This window comes from Salvelinus alpinus, chromosome 8 (assembly GCF_045679555.1).
Source record: "Salvelinus alpinus chromosome 8, SLU_Salpinus.1, whole genome shotgun sequence".
Classification (NCBI taxonomy): Eukaryota; Metazoa; Chordata; class Actinopteri; order Salmoniformes; family Salmonidae; genus Salvelinus; species Salvelinus alpinus.
Window position 1 is genome coordinate 2,831,948 of NC_092093.1, and position 17,663 is coordinate 2,849,610.

The following is a 17,663-nucleotide window of genomic DNA, read 5'->3' on the forward strand; positions in this document are numbered from 1 at the left end:
TGCCTGTTCAGGGACGCTCAGTAGTGTGGACTCAGCACTATTCAGGGACACCGTGACTCCAGACTCTCTCTCTCTCTCTCTCACACACACACACACACACACACACACACACACACACACACACACACACACACACACACACACACACACACACACACACACACACACACACACACACACACACACACACACACACACACACACACACATCTAGCCCACTGCTGCTCTCCTCCCCTGCCTCTTGTCTCACCGCATCTCTCCTGTGTCTCACCGCATCTCTCCTGTGTCTCACTGTGTCTCACCGCATCTCTCCTGTGTCTCACTGTGTCTCCCTGTGTCTCACCGCATCTCTCCTGTGTCTCCCTGTGTCTCACTGTGTCTCACCGCATCTCTCCTGTGTCTCACCGCATCTCTCCTGTGTCTCCCTGTGTCTCACTGTGTCTCACCGCATCTCTCCTGTGTCTCACCGCATCTCTCCTGTGTCTCACCGCATCTCTCCTGTGTCTCCCTGTGTCTCCCTGTGTCTCACTGTGTCATCTCTCCTGTGTCTCACCGCATCTCTCCTGTGTCTCACTGGATCTCTCCTGTGTCTCACTGTGTCTCACTGTGTCTCACTATGTCCCCCTGTGTCTCCCTGTGTCTTCCTGTTTCTCCCTGTGTCTCCCTGTGTCTTCCTGTGTTCCCCAAGTCTCCCTGGATCAAGGCTCAGGGTGAGACCCAGATGCAGACACGTGAGGCAGATGGTTCAGGGGGAGATGTATTGAATACACAGGGGCTGGCAGAAAGCAGGCTGAGGACATGGGTTTGTAATCCAGGTAAATAGTTGGACGGGCATGGGTTTGTAATCCAGGTAAATAGTTGGACAGGCATGGGTTTGTAATCCAGGTAAATAGTTGGACGGGCATGGGTTTGTAATCCAGGTAAATAGTTGGACAGGCATGGGTTTGTAATCCAGGTAAATAGTTGGACAGGCATGGGTTTGTAATCCAGGTAAATAGTTGGACGGGCATGGGTTTGTAATCCAGGTAAATAGTTGGACAGGCATGGGTTTGTAATCCAGGTAAATAGTTGGACAGGCATGGGTTTGTAATCCAGGTAAATAGTTGGACAGGCATGGGTTTGTAATCCAGGTAAATAGTTGGACAGTAATGGGTTTGTAATCCAGGTAAATAGTTGGACAGTAATGGGTTTGTAATCCAGGTAAATAGTTGGACGGGCATGGGTTTGTAATCCAGGTAAATAGTTGGACAGGCATGGGTTTGTAATCCAGGTAAATAGTTGGACAGTAATGGGTTTGTAATCCAGGTAAATAGTTGGACAGGCATGGGTTTGTAATCTAGGTAAATAGTTTGGACAGTAATGGGTTTGTAATCCAGGTAAATAGTTGGACAGGCATGGGTTTGTAATCCAGGTAAATAGTTTGGACAGTAATGGGTTTGTAATCCAGGTAAATAGTTGGACAGGCATGGGTTTGTAATCCAGGTAAATAGTTGGACAGGCATGGGTTTGTAATGCAGGTAAATAGTTGGAACGGCATGGGTTTGTAATCCAGGTAAATAGTTTGGACAGGCATGGGTTTGTAATCCAGGTAAATAGTTGGACAGGCATGGGTTTGTAATCCAGGTAAATAGTTGGACAGGCATGGGTTTGTAATCCAGGTAAATCGTTGGACAGGCATGGGTTTGTAATCCAGGTAAATAGTTGGACGGGCATGGGTTTGTAATCCAGGTAAATAGTTGGACAGGCATGGGTTTGTAATCCAGGTAAATAGTTGGACGGGCATGGGTTTGTAATCCAGGTAAATAGTTGGACAGGCATGGGTTTGTAATCCAGGTAAATAGTTGGACAGGCATGGGTTTGTAATCCAGGTAAATAGTTGGACGGGCATGGGTTTGTAATCCAGGTAAATAGTTGGACAGGCATGGGTTTGTAATCCAGGTAAATAGTTGGACGGGCATGGGTTTGTAATCCAGGTAAATAGTTGGACAGGCATGGGTTTGTAATCCAGGTAAATAGTTGGACAGTAATGGGTTTGTAATCCAGGTAAAAAGTTGGACAGTAATGGGTTTGTAATCCAGGTAAATAGTTGGACGGGCATGGGTTTGTAATCCAGGTAAATAGTTGGACAGGCATGGGTTTGTAATCCAGGTAAATAGTTGGACAGTAATGGGTTTGTAATCCAGGTAAATAGTTGGACAGGCATGGGTTTGTAATCCAGGTAAATAGTTTGGACAGTAATGGGTTTGTAATCCAGGTAAATATTTGGACAGGCATGGGTTTGTAATCCAGGTAAATAGTTTGGACAGTAATGGGTTTGTAATCCAGGTAAATAGTTGGACAGGCATGGGTTTGTAATCCAGGTAAATAGTTGGACAGGCATGGGTTTGTAATGCAGGTAAATAGTTGGACAGGCATGGGTTTGTAATCCAGGTAAATAGTTTGGACAGGCATGGGTTTGTAATCCAGGTAAATAGTTGGACAGGCATGGGTTTGTAATCCAGGTAAATAGTTGGACAGGCATGGGTTTGTAATCCAGGTAAATAGTTGGACAGGCATGGGTTTGTAATCCAGGTAAATAGTTGGACGGGCATGGGTTTGTAATCCAGGTAAATAGTTGGACAGGCATGGGTTTGTAATCCAGGTAAATAGTTGGACAGGCATGGGTTTGTAATCCAGGTAAATAGTTGGACGGGCATGGGTTTGTAATCCAGGTAAATAGTTGGACAGGCATGGGTTTGTAATCCAGGTAAATAGTTGGACAGGCATGGGTTTGTAATCCAGGTAAATAGTTGGACAGGCATGGGTTTGTAATCCAGGTAAATAGTTGGACAGTAATGGGTTTGTAATCCAGGTAAATAGTTGGACAGTAATGGGTTTGTAATCCAGGTAAATAGTTGGACGGGCATGGGTTTGTAATCCAGGTAAATAGTTGGACAGGCATGGGTTTGTAATCCAGGTAAATAGTTGGACAGTAATGGGTTTGTAATCCAGGTAAATAGTTGGACAGGCATGGGTTTGTAATCCAGGTAAATAGTTTGGACAGTAATGGGTTTGTAATCCAGGTAAATAGTTGGACAGGCATGGGTTTGTAATCCAGGTAAATAGTTTGGACAGTAATGGGTTTGTAATCCAGGTAAATAGTTGGACAGGCATGGGTTTGTAATCCAGGTAAATAGTTGGACAGGCATGGGTTTGTAATGCAGGTAAATAGTTGGAGAGGCATGGGTTTGTAATCCAGGTAAATAGTTTGGACAGGCATGGGTTTGTAATCCAGGTAAATAGTTGGACAGGCATGGGTTTGTAATCCAGGTAAATAGTTGGACAGGCATGGGTTTGTAATCCAGGTAAATCGTTGGACAGGCATGGGTTTGTAATCCAGGTAAATAGTTGGACGGGCATGGGTTTGTAATCCAGGTAAATAGTTGGACAGGCATGGGTTTGTAATCCAGGTAAATAGTTGGACGGGCATGGGTTTGTAATCCAGGTAAATAGTTGGACAGGCATGGGTTTGTAATCCAGGTAAATAGTTGGACAGGCATGGGTTTGTAATCCAGGTAAATAGTTGGACGGGCATGGGTTTGTAATCCAGGTAAATAGTTGGACAGGCATGGGTTTGTAATCCAGGTAAATAGTTGGACAGGCATGGGTTTGTAATCCAGGTAAATAGTTGGACAGGCATGGGTTTGTAATCCAGGTAAATAGTTGGACAGTAATGGGTTTGTAATCCAGGTAAATAGTTGGACAGTAATGGGTTTGTAATCCAGGTAAATAGTTGGACGGGCATGGGTTTGTAATCCAGGTAAATAGTTGGACAGGCATGGGTTTGTAATCCAGGTAAATAGTTGGACAGTAATGGGTTTGTAATCCAGGTAAATAGTTGGACAGGCATGGGTTTGTAATCCAGGTAAATAGTTTGGACAGTAATGGGTTTGTAATCCAGGTAAATAGTTGGACAGGCATGGGTTTGTAATCCAGGTAAATAGTTTGGACAGTAATGGGTTTGTAATCCAGGTAAATAGTTGGACAGGCATGGGTTTGTAATCCAGGTAAATAGTTGGACAGGCATGGGTTTGTAATGCAGGTAAATAGTTGGACAGGCATGGGTTTGTAATCCAGGTAAATAGTTTGGACAGGCATGGGTTTGTAATCCAGGTAAATAGTTGGACAGGCATGGGTTTGTAATCCAGGTAAATAGTTGGACAGGCATGGGTTTGTAATCCAGGTAAATAGTTGGACAGGCATGGGTTTGTAATCCAGGTAAATAGTTGGACAGGCATGGGTTTGTAATCCAGGTAAATAGTTGGACAGTAATGGGTTTGTAATCCAGGTAAATAGTTGGACAGGCATGGGTTTGTAATCCAGGTAAATAGTTTGGACAGTAATGGGTTTGTAATCCAGGTAAATAGTTGGACAGGCATGGGTTTGTAATCCAGGTAAATAGTTTGGACAGTAATGGGTTTGTAATCCAGGTAAATAGTTGGACAGGCATGGGTTTGTAATCCAGGTAAATAGTTGGACAGGCATGGGTTTGTAATGCAGGTAAATAGTTGGACAGGCATGGGTTTGTAATCCAGGTAAATAGTTTGGACAGGCATGGGTTTGTAATCCAGGTAAATAGTTGGACAGGCATGGGTTTTTAATCCAGGTAAATAGTTGGACAGGCATGGGTTTGTAATCCAGGTAAATAGTTGGACAGGCATGGGTTTGTAATCCAGGTAAATAGTTGGATGGGCATGGGTTTGTAATCCAGGTAAATAGTTGGACAGGCATGGGTTTGTAATCCAGGTAAATAGTTGGACAGGCATGGGTTTGTAATCCAGGTAAATAGTTGGACGGGCATGGGTTTGTAATCCAGGTAAATAGTTGGACAGGCATGGGTTTGTAATCCAGGTAAATAGTTGGACAGGCATGGGTTTGTAATCCAGGTAAATAGTTGGACAGGCATGGGTTTGTAATCCAGGTAAATAGTTGGACAGTAATGGGTTTGTATTCCAGGTAAATAGTTGGACAGTAATGGGTTTGTAATCCAGGTAAATAGTTGGACGGGCATGGGTTTGTAATCCAGGTAAATAGTTGGACAGGCATGGGTTTGTAATCCAGGTAAATAGTTGGACAGTAATGGGTTTGTAATCCAGGTAAATAGTTGGACAGGCATGGGTTTGTAATCCAGGTAAATAGTTTGGACAGTAATGGGTTTGTAATCCAGGTAAATAGTTGGACAGGCATGGGTTTGTAATCCAGGTAAATAGTTTGGACAGTAATGGGTTTGTAATCCAGGTAAATAGTTGGACAGGTATGGGTTTGTAATCCAGGTAAATAGTTGGACAGGCATGGGTTTGTAATGCAGGTAAATAGTTGGAGAGGCATGGGTTTGTAATCCAGGTAAATAGTTTGGACAGGCATGGGTTTGTAATCCAGGTAAATAGTTGGACAGGCATGGGTTTGTAATCCAGGTAAATAGTTGGACAGGCATGGGTTTGTAATCCAGGTAAATCGTTGGACAGGCATGGGTTTGTAATCCAGGTAAATAGTTGGACGGGCATGGGTTTGTAATCCAGGTAAATAGTTGGACGGGCATGGGTTTGTAATCCAGGTAAATAGTTGGACGGGCATGGGTTTGTAATCCAGGTAAATAGTTGGACAGGCATGGGTTTGTAATCCAGGTAAATAGTTTGACAGGCATGGGTTTGTAATCCAGGTAAATAGTTGGACGGGCATGGGTTTGTAATCCAGGTAAATAGTTGGACAGGCATGGGTTTGTAATCCAGGTAAATAGTTGGACAGGCATGGGTTTGTAATCCAGGTAAATAGTTGGACAGTAATGGGTTTGTAATACAGGTAAATAGTTGGACAGTAATGGGTTTGTAATCCAGGTAAATAGTTGGACGGGCATGGGTTTGTAATCCAGGTAAATAGTTGGACAGGCATGGGTTTGTAATCCAGGTAAATAGTTTGGACAGGCATGGGTTTGTAATCCAGGTAAATAGTTGGACAGGCATGGGTTTGTAATCCAGGTAAATAGTTGGACAGGCATGGGTTTGTAATCCAGGTAAATAGTTGGACAGGCATGGGTTTGTAATCCAGGTAAATAGTTGGACAGTAATGGGTTTGTAATCCAGGTAAATAGTTGGACAGTAATGGGTTTGTAATCCAGGTAAATAGTTGGACGGGCATGGGTTTGTAATCCAGGTAAATAGTTGGACAGGCATGGGTTTGTAATCCAGGTAAATAGTTGGACAGTAATGGGTTTGTAATCCAGGTAAATAGTTGGACAGGCATGGGTTTGTAATCCAGGTAAATAGTTTGGACAGTAATGGGTTTGTAATCCAGGTAAATAGTTGGACAGGCATGGGTTTGTAATCCAGGTAAATAGTTGGACAGGCATGGGTTTGTAATCCAGGTAAATAGTTGGACAGGCATGGGTTTGTAATGCAGGTAAATAGTTGGACAGGCATGGGTTTGTAATCCAGGTAAATAGTTTGGACAGGCATGGGTTTGTAATCCAGGTAAATAGTTGGACAGGCATGGGTTTGTAATCCAGGTAAATAGTTGGACAGGCATGGGTTTGTAATCCAGGTAAATAGTTGGACAGGCATGGGTTTGTAATCCAGGTAAATAGTTGGACGGGCATGGGTTTGTAATCCAGGTAAATAGTTGGACAGGCATGGGTTTGTAATCCAGGTAAATAGTTGGACAGGCATGGGTTTGTAATCCAGGTAAATAGTTGGACAGTAATGGGTTTGTAATCCAGGTAAATAGTTGGACAGGCATGGGTTTGTAATCCAGGTAAATAGTTTGGACAGTAATGGGTTTGTAATCCAGGTAAATAGTTGGACAGGCATGGGTTTGTAATCCAGGTAAATAGTTTGGACAGTAATGGGTTTGTAATCCAGGTAAATAGTTGGACAGGCATGGGTTTGTAATCCAGGTAAATAGTTGGACAGGCATGGGTTTGTAATGCAGGTAAATAGTTGGACAGGCATGGGTTTGTAATCCAGGTAAATAGTTTGGACAGGCATGGGTTTGTAATCCAGGTAAATAGTTGGACAGGCATGGGTTTGTAATCCAGGTAAATAGTTGGACAGGCATGGGTTTGTAATCCAGGTAAATAGTTGGACAGGCATGGGTTTGTAATCCAGGTAAATAGTTGGACGGGCATGGGTTTGTAATCCAGGTAAATAGTTGGACAGGCATGGGTTTGTAATCCAGGTAAATAGTTGGACAGGCATGGGTTTGTAATCCAGGTAAATAGTTGGACGGGCATGGGTTTGTAATCCAGGTAAATAGTTGGACAGGCATGGGTTTGTAATCCAGGTAAATAGTTGGACAGGCATGGGTTTGTAATCCAGGTAAATAGTTGGACAGGCATGGGTTTGTAATCCAGGTAAATAGTTGGACAGTAATGGGTTTGTAATCCAGGTAAATAGTTGGACAGTAATGGGTTTCTAATCCGTTAAATAGTTGGACGGGCATGGGTTTGTAATCCAGGTAAATAGTTGGACAGGCATGGGTTTGTAATCCAGGTAAATAGTTGGACAGTAATGGGTTTGTAATCCAGGTAAATAGTTGGACAGGCATGGGTTTGTAATCCAGGTAAATAGTTTGGACAGTAATGGGTTTGTAATCCAGGTAAATAGTTGGACAGGCATGGGTTTGTAATCCAGGTAAATAGTTTGGACAGTAATGGGTTTGTAATCCAGGTAAATAGTTGGACAGGCATGGGTTTGTAATCCAGGTAAATAGTTGGACAGGCATGGGTTTGTAATGCAGGTAAATAGTTGGAGAGGCATGGGTTTGTAATCCAGGTAAATAGTTTGGACAGGCATGGGTTTGTAATCCAGGTAAATAGTTGGACAGGCATGGGTTTGTAATCCAGGTAAATAGTTGGACAGGCATGGGTTTGTAATCCAGGTAAATCGTTGGACAGGCATGGGTTTGTAATCCAGGTAAATAGTTGGACGGGCATGGGTTTGTAATCCAGGTAAATAGTTGGACAGGCATGGGTTTGTAATCCAGGTAAAGAGTTGGACGGGCATGGGTTTGTAATCCAGGTAAATAGTTGGACAGGCATGGGTTTGTAATCCAGGTAAATAGTTGGACAGGCATGGGTTTGTAATCCAGGTAAATAGTTGGACGGGCATGGGTTTGTAATCCAGGTAAATAGTTGGACAGGCATGGGTTTGTAATCCAGGTAAATAGTTGGACAGGCATGGGTTTGTAATCCAGGTAAATAGTTGGACAGGCATGGGTTTGTAATCCAGGTAAATAGTTGGAAAGTAATGGGTTTGTAATCCAGGTAAATAGTTGGACAGTAATGGGTTTGTAATCCAGGTAAATAGTTGGACGGGCATGGGTTTGTAATCCAGGTAAATAGTTGGACAGGCATGGGTTTGTAATCCAGGTAAATAGTTGGACAGTAATGGGTTTGTAATCCAGGTAAATAGTTGGACAGGCATGGGTTTGTAATCCAGGTAAATAGTTTGGACAGTAATGGGTTTGTAATCCAGGTAAATAGTTGGACAGGCATGGGTTTGTAATCCAGGTAAATAGTTTGGACAGTAATGGGTTTGTAATCCAGGTAAATAGTTGGACAGGCATGGGTTTGTAATCCAGGTAAATAGTTGGACAGGCATGGGTTTGTAATGCAGGTAAATAGTTGGACAGGCATGGGTTTGTAATCCAGGTAAATAGTTTGGACAGGCATGGGTTTGTAATCCAGGTAAATAGTTGGACAGGCATGGGTTTGTAATCCAGGTAAATAGTTGGACAGGCATGGGTTTGTAATCCAGGTAAATAGTTGGACAGGCATGGGTTTGTAATCCAGGTAAATAGTTGGACAGTAATGGGTTTGTAATCCAGGTAAATAGTTGGACAGTAATGGGTTTGTAATCCAGGTAAATAGTTGGACGGTTATGGGTTTGTAATCCAGGTAAATAGTTGGACAGGCATGGGTTTGTAATCCAGGTAAATAGTTGGACAGTAATGGGTTTGTAATCCAGGTAAATAGTTGGACAGGCATGGGTTTGTAATCCAGGTAAATAGTTTGGACAGTAATGGGTTTGTAATCCAGGTAAATAGTTGGACAGGCATGGGTTTGTAATCCAGGTAAATAGTTGGACAGGCATGGGTTTGTAATCCAGGTAAATAGTTGGACAGGCATGGGTTTGTAATGCAGGTAAATAGTTGGACAGGCATGGGTTTGTAATGCAGGTAAATAGTTGGACAGGCATGGGTTTGTAATCCAGGTAAATAGTTTGGACAGGCATGGGTTTGTAATCCAGGTAAATAGTTGGACAGGCATGGGTTTGTAATCCAGGTAAATAGTTGGACAGGCATGGGTTTGTAATCCAGGTAAATAGTTGGACAGGCATGGGTTTGTAATCCAGGTAAATAGTTGGACGGGCATGGGTTTGTAATCCAGGTAAATAGTTGGACAGGCATGGGTTTGTAATCCAGGTAAATAGTTGGACAGGCATGGGTTTGTAATCCAGGTAAATAGTTGGACGGGCATGGGTTTGTAATCCAGGTAAATAGTTGGACAGGCATGGGTTTGTAATCCAGGTAAATAGTTGGACAGGCATGGGTTTGTAATCCAGGAAAATAGTTGGACAGGCATGGGTTTGTAATCCAGGTAAATAGTTGGACAGTAATGGGTTTGTAATCCAGGTAAATAGTTGGACGGGCATGGGTTTGTAATCCAGGTAAATAGTTGGACAGGCATGGGTTTGTAATCCAGGTAAATAGTTGGACAGGCATGGGTTTGTAATCCAGGTAAATAGTTGGACGGGCATGGGTTTGTAATCCAGGTAAATAGTTGGACAGGCATGGGTTTGTAATCCAGGTAAATAGTTGGACAGGCATGGGTTTGTAATCCAGGTAAATAGTTGGACAGGCATGGGTTTGTAATCCAGGTAAATAGTTGGACAGTAATGGGTTTGTAATCCAGGTAAATAGTTGGACAGGCATGGGTTTGTAATCCAGGTAAATAGTTGGACGGGCATGGGTTTGTAATCCAGGTAAATAGTTGGACAGGCATGGGTTTGTAATCCAGGTAAATAGTTGGACAGTAATGGGTTTGTAATCCAGGTAAATAGTTGGACAGGCATGGGTTTGTAATCCAGGTAAATAGTTTGGACAGTAATGGGTTTGTAATCCAGGTAAATAGTTGGACAGGCATGGGTTTGTAATCCAGGTAAATAGTTTGGACAGTAATGGGTTTGTAATCCAGGTAAATAGTTGGACAGGCATGGGTTTGTAATCCAGGTAAATAGTTGGACAGGCATGGGTTTGTAATCCAGGTAAATAGTTGGACAGTAATGGGTTTGTAATCCAGGTAAATAGTTGGACAGGCATGGGTTTGTAATCCAGGTAAATAGTTTGGACAGTAATGGGTTTGTAATCCAGGTAAATAGTTGGACAGGCATGGGTTTGTAATCCAGGTAAATAGTTGGACAGGCATGGGTTTGTAATCCAGGTAAATAGTTGGACAGGCATGGGTTTGTAATCCAGGTAAATAGTTGGACAGTAATGGGTTTGTAATCCAGGTAAATAGTTGGACAGTAATGGGTTTGTAATCCAGGTAAATAGTTGGACGGGCATGGGTTTGTAATCCAGGAAAATAGTTGGACAGGCATGGGTTTGTAATCCAGGTAAATAGTTGGACAGTAATGGGTTTGTAATCCAGGTAAATAGTTGGACAGGCATGGGTTTGTAATCCAGGTAAATAGTTTGGACAGTAATGGGTTTGTAATCCAGGTAAATAGTTGGACAGGCATGGGTTTGTAATCCAGGTAAATAGTTTGGACAGTAATGGGTTTGTAATCCAGGTAAATAGTTGGACAGGCATGGGTTTGTAATCCAGGTAAATAGTTGGACAGGCATGGGTTTGTAATCCAGGTAAATAGTTGGACAGGCATGGGTTTGTAATCCAGGTAAATAGTTTGGACAGGCATGGGTTTGTAATCCAGGTAAATAGTTGGACAGGCATGGGTTTGTAATCCAGGTAAATAGTTGGACAGGCATGGGTTTGTAATCCAGGTAAATAGTTGGACAGGCATGGGTTTGTAATCCAGGTAAATAGTTGGACAGTAATGGGTTTGTAATCCAGGTAAATAGTTGGACAGTAATGGGTTTGTAATCCAGGTAAATAGTTGGACGGGCATGGGTTTGTAATCCAGGTAAATAGTTGGACAGGCATGGGTTTGTAATCCAGGTAAATAGTTGGACAGTAATGGGTTTGTAATCCAGGTAAATAGTTGGACAGGCATGGGTTTGTAATCCAGGTAAATAGTTTGGACAGTAATGGGTTTGTAATCCAGGTAAATAGTTGGACAGGCATGGGTTTGTAATCCAGGTAAATAGTTGGACAGGCATGGGTTTGTAATCCAGGTAAATAGTTGGACAGGCATGGGTTTGTAATGCAGGTAAATAGTTGGACAGGCATGGGTTTGTAATGCAGGTAAATAGTTGGACAGGCATGGGTTTGTAATCCAGGTAAATAGTTTGGACAGGCATGGGTTTGTAATCCAGGTAAATAGTTGGACAGGCATGGGTTTGTAATCCAGGTAAATAGTTGGACAGGCATGGGTTTGTAATCCAGGTAAATAGTTGGACAGGCATGGGTTTGTAATCCAGGTAAATAGTTGGACGGGCATGGGTTTGTAATCCAGGTAAATAGTTGTACAGGCATGGGTTTGTAATCCAGGTAAATAGTTGGACAGGCATGGGTTTGTAATCCAGGTAAATAGTTGGACGGGCATGGGTTTGTAATCCAGGTAAATAGTTGGACAGGCATGGGTTTGTAATCCAGGTAAATAGTTGGACAGGCATGGGTTTGTAATCCAGGTAAATAGTTGGACAGGCATGGGTTTGTAATCCAGGTAAATAGTTGGACAGGCATGGGTTTGTAATCCAGGTAAATAGTTGGACAGGCATGGGTTTGTAATCCAGGTAAATAGTTGGACAGACATGGGTTTGTAATCCAGGTAAATAGTTGGACAGACATGGGTTTGTAATCCAGGTAAATAGTTGGACAGGCATGGGTTTGTAATCCAGGTAAATAGTTGGACAGACATGGGTTTGTAATCCAGGTAAATAGTTGGACAGGCATGGGTTTGTAATCCAGGTAAATAGTTGGACAGGCATGGGTTTGTAATCCAGGTAAAAGGTTGGACAGGCATGGGTTTGTAATCCAGGTAAATAGTTGGACAGACATGGGTTTGTAATCCAGGTAAATAGTTGGACAGGCATGGGTTTGTAATCCAGGTAAATAGTTGGACAGGCATGGGTTTGTAATCCAGGTAAATAGTTGGACAGGCATGGGTTTGTAATCCAGGTAAATAGTTGGACAGGCATGGGTTTGTAATCCAGGTAAATAGTTGGACAGACATGGATTTGTAATCCAGGTAAATAGTTGGACAGACATGGGTTTGTAATCCAGGTAAATAGTTGGACAGACATGGGTTTGTAATCCAGGTAAATAGTTGGACAGGCATGGGTTTGTAATCCAGGTAAATAGTTGGACAGACATGGGTTTGTAATCCAGGTAAATAGTTGGACAGACATGGGTTTGTAATCCAGGTAAATAGTTGGACGGGCATGGGTTTGTAATCCAGGTAAATAGTTGGACAGACATGGGTTTGTAATCCAGGTAAATAGTTGGACAGACATGGGTTTGTAATCCAGGTAAATAGTTGGACAGACATGGGTTTGTAATCCAGGTAAATAGTTGGACGGGCATGGGTTTGTAATCCAGGTAAATAGTTGGACAGGCATGGGTTTGTAATCCAGGTAAATAGTTGGACAGGCATGGGTTTGTAATCCAGGTAAATAGTTGGACAGGCATGGGTTTGTAATCCAGGTAAATAGTTGGACAGGCATGGGTTTGTAATCCAGGTAAATACCTGTCAGACGTAGACGGCAGGCAGGCTCAGTGTCAAGACAGACAAAAGGTTGTAACCGGCGAGACTAGAACAAAAAACAGACATAGGAATACCGTTGGCAAGACTTGACGGGACAAGATGAACTGGCAACAGACAAACAGAAAACGCAGGTATAAACACACAGGGGATAATGGGGAAGATGGGAGACACCTGGTGGGGGGGGGTGGAGACCAGCACAAGACAGGTGAAACAGATCAGGGTGTGACACACTGGTCTCAGAGTAGAATCACCAGAATGTCCTCCACGCCTCTCTACTCATAGTGTCAGGATTCCTCTGTAGGAGAAGGATCTCCATAGTAACAGAGCTCCTTTGTGTCTCAGAGACCGTCTGTCTGTCTGCCTGTCTGTCTGTTTGTCTGTCTGTCTGTCTGTCTGTCTGTCTGTCTGTCTGTCTGTCTGTCTGTCGGTCTGTCTGTCTCATATCTGCCATACTTACTGAGGTAGACCTGTCCCATATCTGCTATACTTACTGAGGTAGACCTGTCTCATATCTACTATACTTACTGAGGTAGACCTGTCTCATATCTGCCATACTTACTGAGGTAGACCTGTCTCATATCAGCTATACTTACTGAGGTAGACCTGTCTCATATCAGCTATACTTACTGAGGTAGACCTGTCTCATATCTACTATACTTACTGAGGTAGACCTGTCTCATATCTGCTATACTTACTGAGGTAGACCTGTCCCATATCTACCATACTTACTGAGGTAGAACTGTCCCATATCAGCTATACTTACTGGGGTAGACCTGTCTCATATCTACTATACTTACTGAGGTAGACCTGTCTCATATCTGCTATACTTACTGAGGTAGACCTGTCTCATATCTACTATACTTACTGAGGTAGACCTGTCTCATATCTGCCATACTTGCTGGGGTGGACCTGTCTCATATCTACTATACTTACTGAGGTAGACCTGTCTCATATCTGCCATACTTACTGGGGTAGACCTGTCTCATATCTGTCATATTACTGAGGTAGACCTGTCTCATATCAGCTATACTTACTGAGGTAGACCTGTCTCATATCTGCCATACTTACTGAGGTAGACCTGTCTCATATCAGCTATACTTACTGAGGTAGACCTGTCTCATATCTACTATACTTACTGAGGTAGACCTGTCCCATATCTGCTATATTTACTGAGGTAGACCTGTCTCATATCTACTACACTTACTGAGGTAGACCTGTCCCATATCTGCTATACCTACTGAGGTAGACCTGTCCCATATCTGCCATACTTACTGAGGTAGACCTGTCTCATATCTACTATACTTACTGAGGTAGACCTGTCTCATATCTACTATACTTACTGAGGTAGACCTGTCTCATATCTACCATACCTATAGACCTGTCTCATCTAGACCTGTCTCATATCTACCATACCTATAGACCTGTCTCATATCTGCCATACCTATAGACCTGTCTCATATCTACCATACCTATAGACCTGTCTCATATCTGCCATACCTATAGACCTGTCTCATCTAGACCTGTCTCATATCTGCTGTACTTACTGAGGTAGACCTGTCTCATATCTACCATACCTATAGACCTGTCTCATATCTGCCATACCTATAGACCTGTCTCATATCTACCATACCTATAGACCTGTCTCATATCTGCCATACCTATAGACCTGTCTCATATCTGCCATACCTATAGACCTGTCTCATCTAGACCTGTCTCATATCTGCTGTACTTACTGAGGTAGACCTGTCTCATATCTACCATACCTATAGACCTGTCTCATATCTGCCATACCTATAGACCTGTCTCATATCTACCATACCTATAGACCTGTCTCATATCTGCCATACCTATAGACCTGTCTCATATCTGCCATACCTATAGACCTGTCTCATATCTACCATACCTATAGACCTGTCTCATATCTGCCATACCTATAGACCTGTCTCATATCTGCCATACCTATAGACCTGTCTCATCTAGACCTGTCTCATATCTACCATACCTATAGACCTGTCTCATATCTGCCATACCTATAGACCTGTCTCATCTAGACCTGTCTCATATCTACCATACCTATAGACCTGTCTCATATCTGCCATACCTATAGACCTGTCTCATCTAGACCTGTCTCATATCTACCATACCTATAGACCTGTCTCATATCTGCCATACCTATAGACCTGTGTCATATCTACCATACCTATAGACCTGTCTCATATCTGCCATACCTATAGACCTGTCTCATATCTGCCATACCTATAGACCCGTACCTACTAAGGTACTCACTCAGGGTTACTTGTCTCATATATCTGCGTGTCTATACTCAGTGGTGACTCTCATCAAATGTTAACAAGTAGGGCTCTCTTTCAGATCTGACACTTAAATCACCCTCTCCTCCTATTCTCTCCATCTCCACCCAGCCTCTCCCTCCTCTCTTATTCTCTCCATCCCCACCAGCCTCTCCCTCCTCTCCTCTCTTATTCTCTCCATCCCCACCCAGCCTCTCCCTCCTCTCCTCTCTTATTCTCTCCATCCCCACCCAGCCTCTCCCTCCTCTCCTCTCTTATTCTCTCCATCTCCACCCAGCCTCTCCCTCCTCTCTTATTCTCTCCATCCCCACCCAGCCTCTCCCTCCTCTCCTCTCTTATTCTCTCCATCCCCACCCAGCCTCTCCCTCCTCTCCTCTCTTATTCTCTCCATCCCCACCCAGCCTCTCCCTCCTCTCCTCTCTTATTCTCTCCATCCCCACCAGCCTCTCCCTCGTCTCCTCTCTTATTCTCTCCATCCCCACCCAGCCTCTCCCTCCTCTCCTCTCTTATTCTCTCCATCCCCACCCAGCCTCTCACTCCTCTCTTATTCTCTCCATCCCCACCCATCCTCTCCCTCCTCTCCTCTCCTCTGTTTTTCTCTCCATCCCCACCCAGCCTCACAGTCAGTTCTGTGGGAGAACAACCTAGCGCTTGTATCTCCTCTCTCAGACCCTCCCATTGTTGTTGTTGTACAGGACATCGTCAGAAGCTAGAGGAGTCTCCTAAAACAGGGCTGTTCTCAGACCGTCTCAGTGAGCTGGAGAGGATCAGACAGACAACCATGAGGGTTGCCGTGCCGACACAGTCCCAACAACAGCCGCTCAACGCTGGACACAACTCCTTCAACCCCCAAGGGCAGACACAGATACCAGGTGAATTTTAAATACAGTCCCCCCTAACCCCTATTAAGTCACATACCAGGTGAGATTTAAATACAGTCCCCCCTAACCCTTATTAAGTCACATACCAGGTGAGATTTAAATACAGACCCCCTAACCCTTATTAACTCAGATAACAAGTGAGATTTAAATACAGGCCCCCCTAACCTTAGTAACTCAGATAACAAGTGAGATTTAAATACAGGCCCCCCTAAACGTTATTAACAGGTGAGATTTAAATACAGGCCCACCTAACCCTTACTAAAACAGATACCAGATGTGACCATAATCTCTAACCCCCGACACACATAGACACAGATACCAGATGAGACACATAACTCTACCCCTCCACCTATAATCTACATTTATAACCAACTGACAGCAGCGTGAAACAGGGTTCACTAACATCAGCTGTAATGTCACACCTCAACATACGGAGGTCACGCCACAGGACAGTCAGTTATATTGTCTGGCAGAGCAGCTAGATGGTTACAACACCTGTCCCTACCTGTCCCTGTTCCTGACATCTCCTACCTGTCCTTTACCTGTCCCTATACCTGACATCTCTCACATTTCCTTTACCTGTCCCTATTCCTGACATCTCTCACCTGTCCTTTACCTGTCCCTATTCCTGACATTTTCCACCTGTCCTTTAACTGTCCCTATTCCTGACATATCTCACCTGTCCTTTACCTGTCCCTATTCCTGACATCTCTCACCTGTCCTTTACCTGTCCCTATTCCTGACATTCTGATCTGTCCTAATCTACCAGTCCTGTTGTAACTACATATCTGATCTGTCCTAATCTACCAGTCCTGTTGTAACTACATATCCGATCTGTCCCAATCTACCAGTCCTGTTGTAACTACATATCTGATCTGTCCCAATCTACCAGTCCTGTTGTAACTACATATCTGATCTGTCCTAATCTACCAGTCCTGTTGTAACTACATATCTGATCTGTCCTAATCTACCAGTCCTGTTGTAACTACATATCTGATCTGTCCCAATCTACCAGTCCTGTTGTAACTACATATCTGATCTGTCCCAATCTACCAGTCCTGTTGTAACTACATATCTGATCTGTCCTAATCTACCAGTCCTGTTGTAACTACATATCTGATCTGTCCTAATCTACCAGTCCTGTTGTAACTACATATCTGATCTGTCCCAATCTACCAGTCCTGTTGTAACTACATATCTGATCTGTCCCAATCTACCAGTCCTGTTGTAACTACATATCTGATCTGTCCCAATCTACCAGTCCTGTTGTAACTACATATCTGATCTGTCCTAATCTACCAGTCTTTCTACTACATATCTGATCTGTCCTAATCTACCAGTCCTGTTGTAACTACATATCTGATCTGTCCTAATCTACCAGTCTTTCTACTACATATCTGATCTGTCCCAATCTACCAGTCCTGTTGTAACTACATATCTGATCTGTCCCAATCTACCAGTCCTGTTGTAACTACATATCTGATCTGTCCTAATCTACCAGTCTTTCTACTACATATCTGATCTGTCCTAATCTACCAGTCTTTCTACTACAT

The 17,663-nt window shown here is 43.3% G+C and overlaps 1 protein-coding gene across 1 annotated transcript in view; it reads left to right on the forward strand.

Annotated features, from left to right (window-relative positions):
- The window catches only part of LOC139582427 (runt-related transcription factor 2-like), an 83,772-nt gene that overhangs the window by 33,188 nt on the left and 32,921 nt on the right, over positions 1 to 17,663 (forward strand). Inside the window, exon 4 of the mRNA XM_071412416.1 lies at positions 15,925 to 16,101. Within this exon, the coding sequence (XP_071268517.1) occupies positions 15,925 to 16,101 (177 nt within the window). The remainder of the gene's footprint in view (positions 1 to 15,924; positions 16,102 to 17,663) is intronic.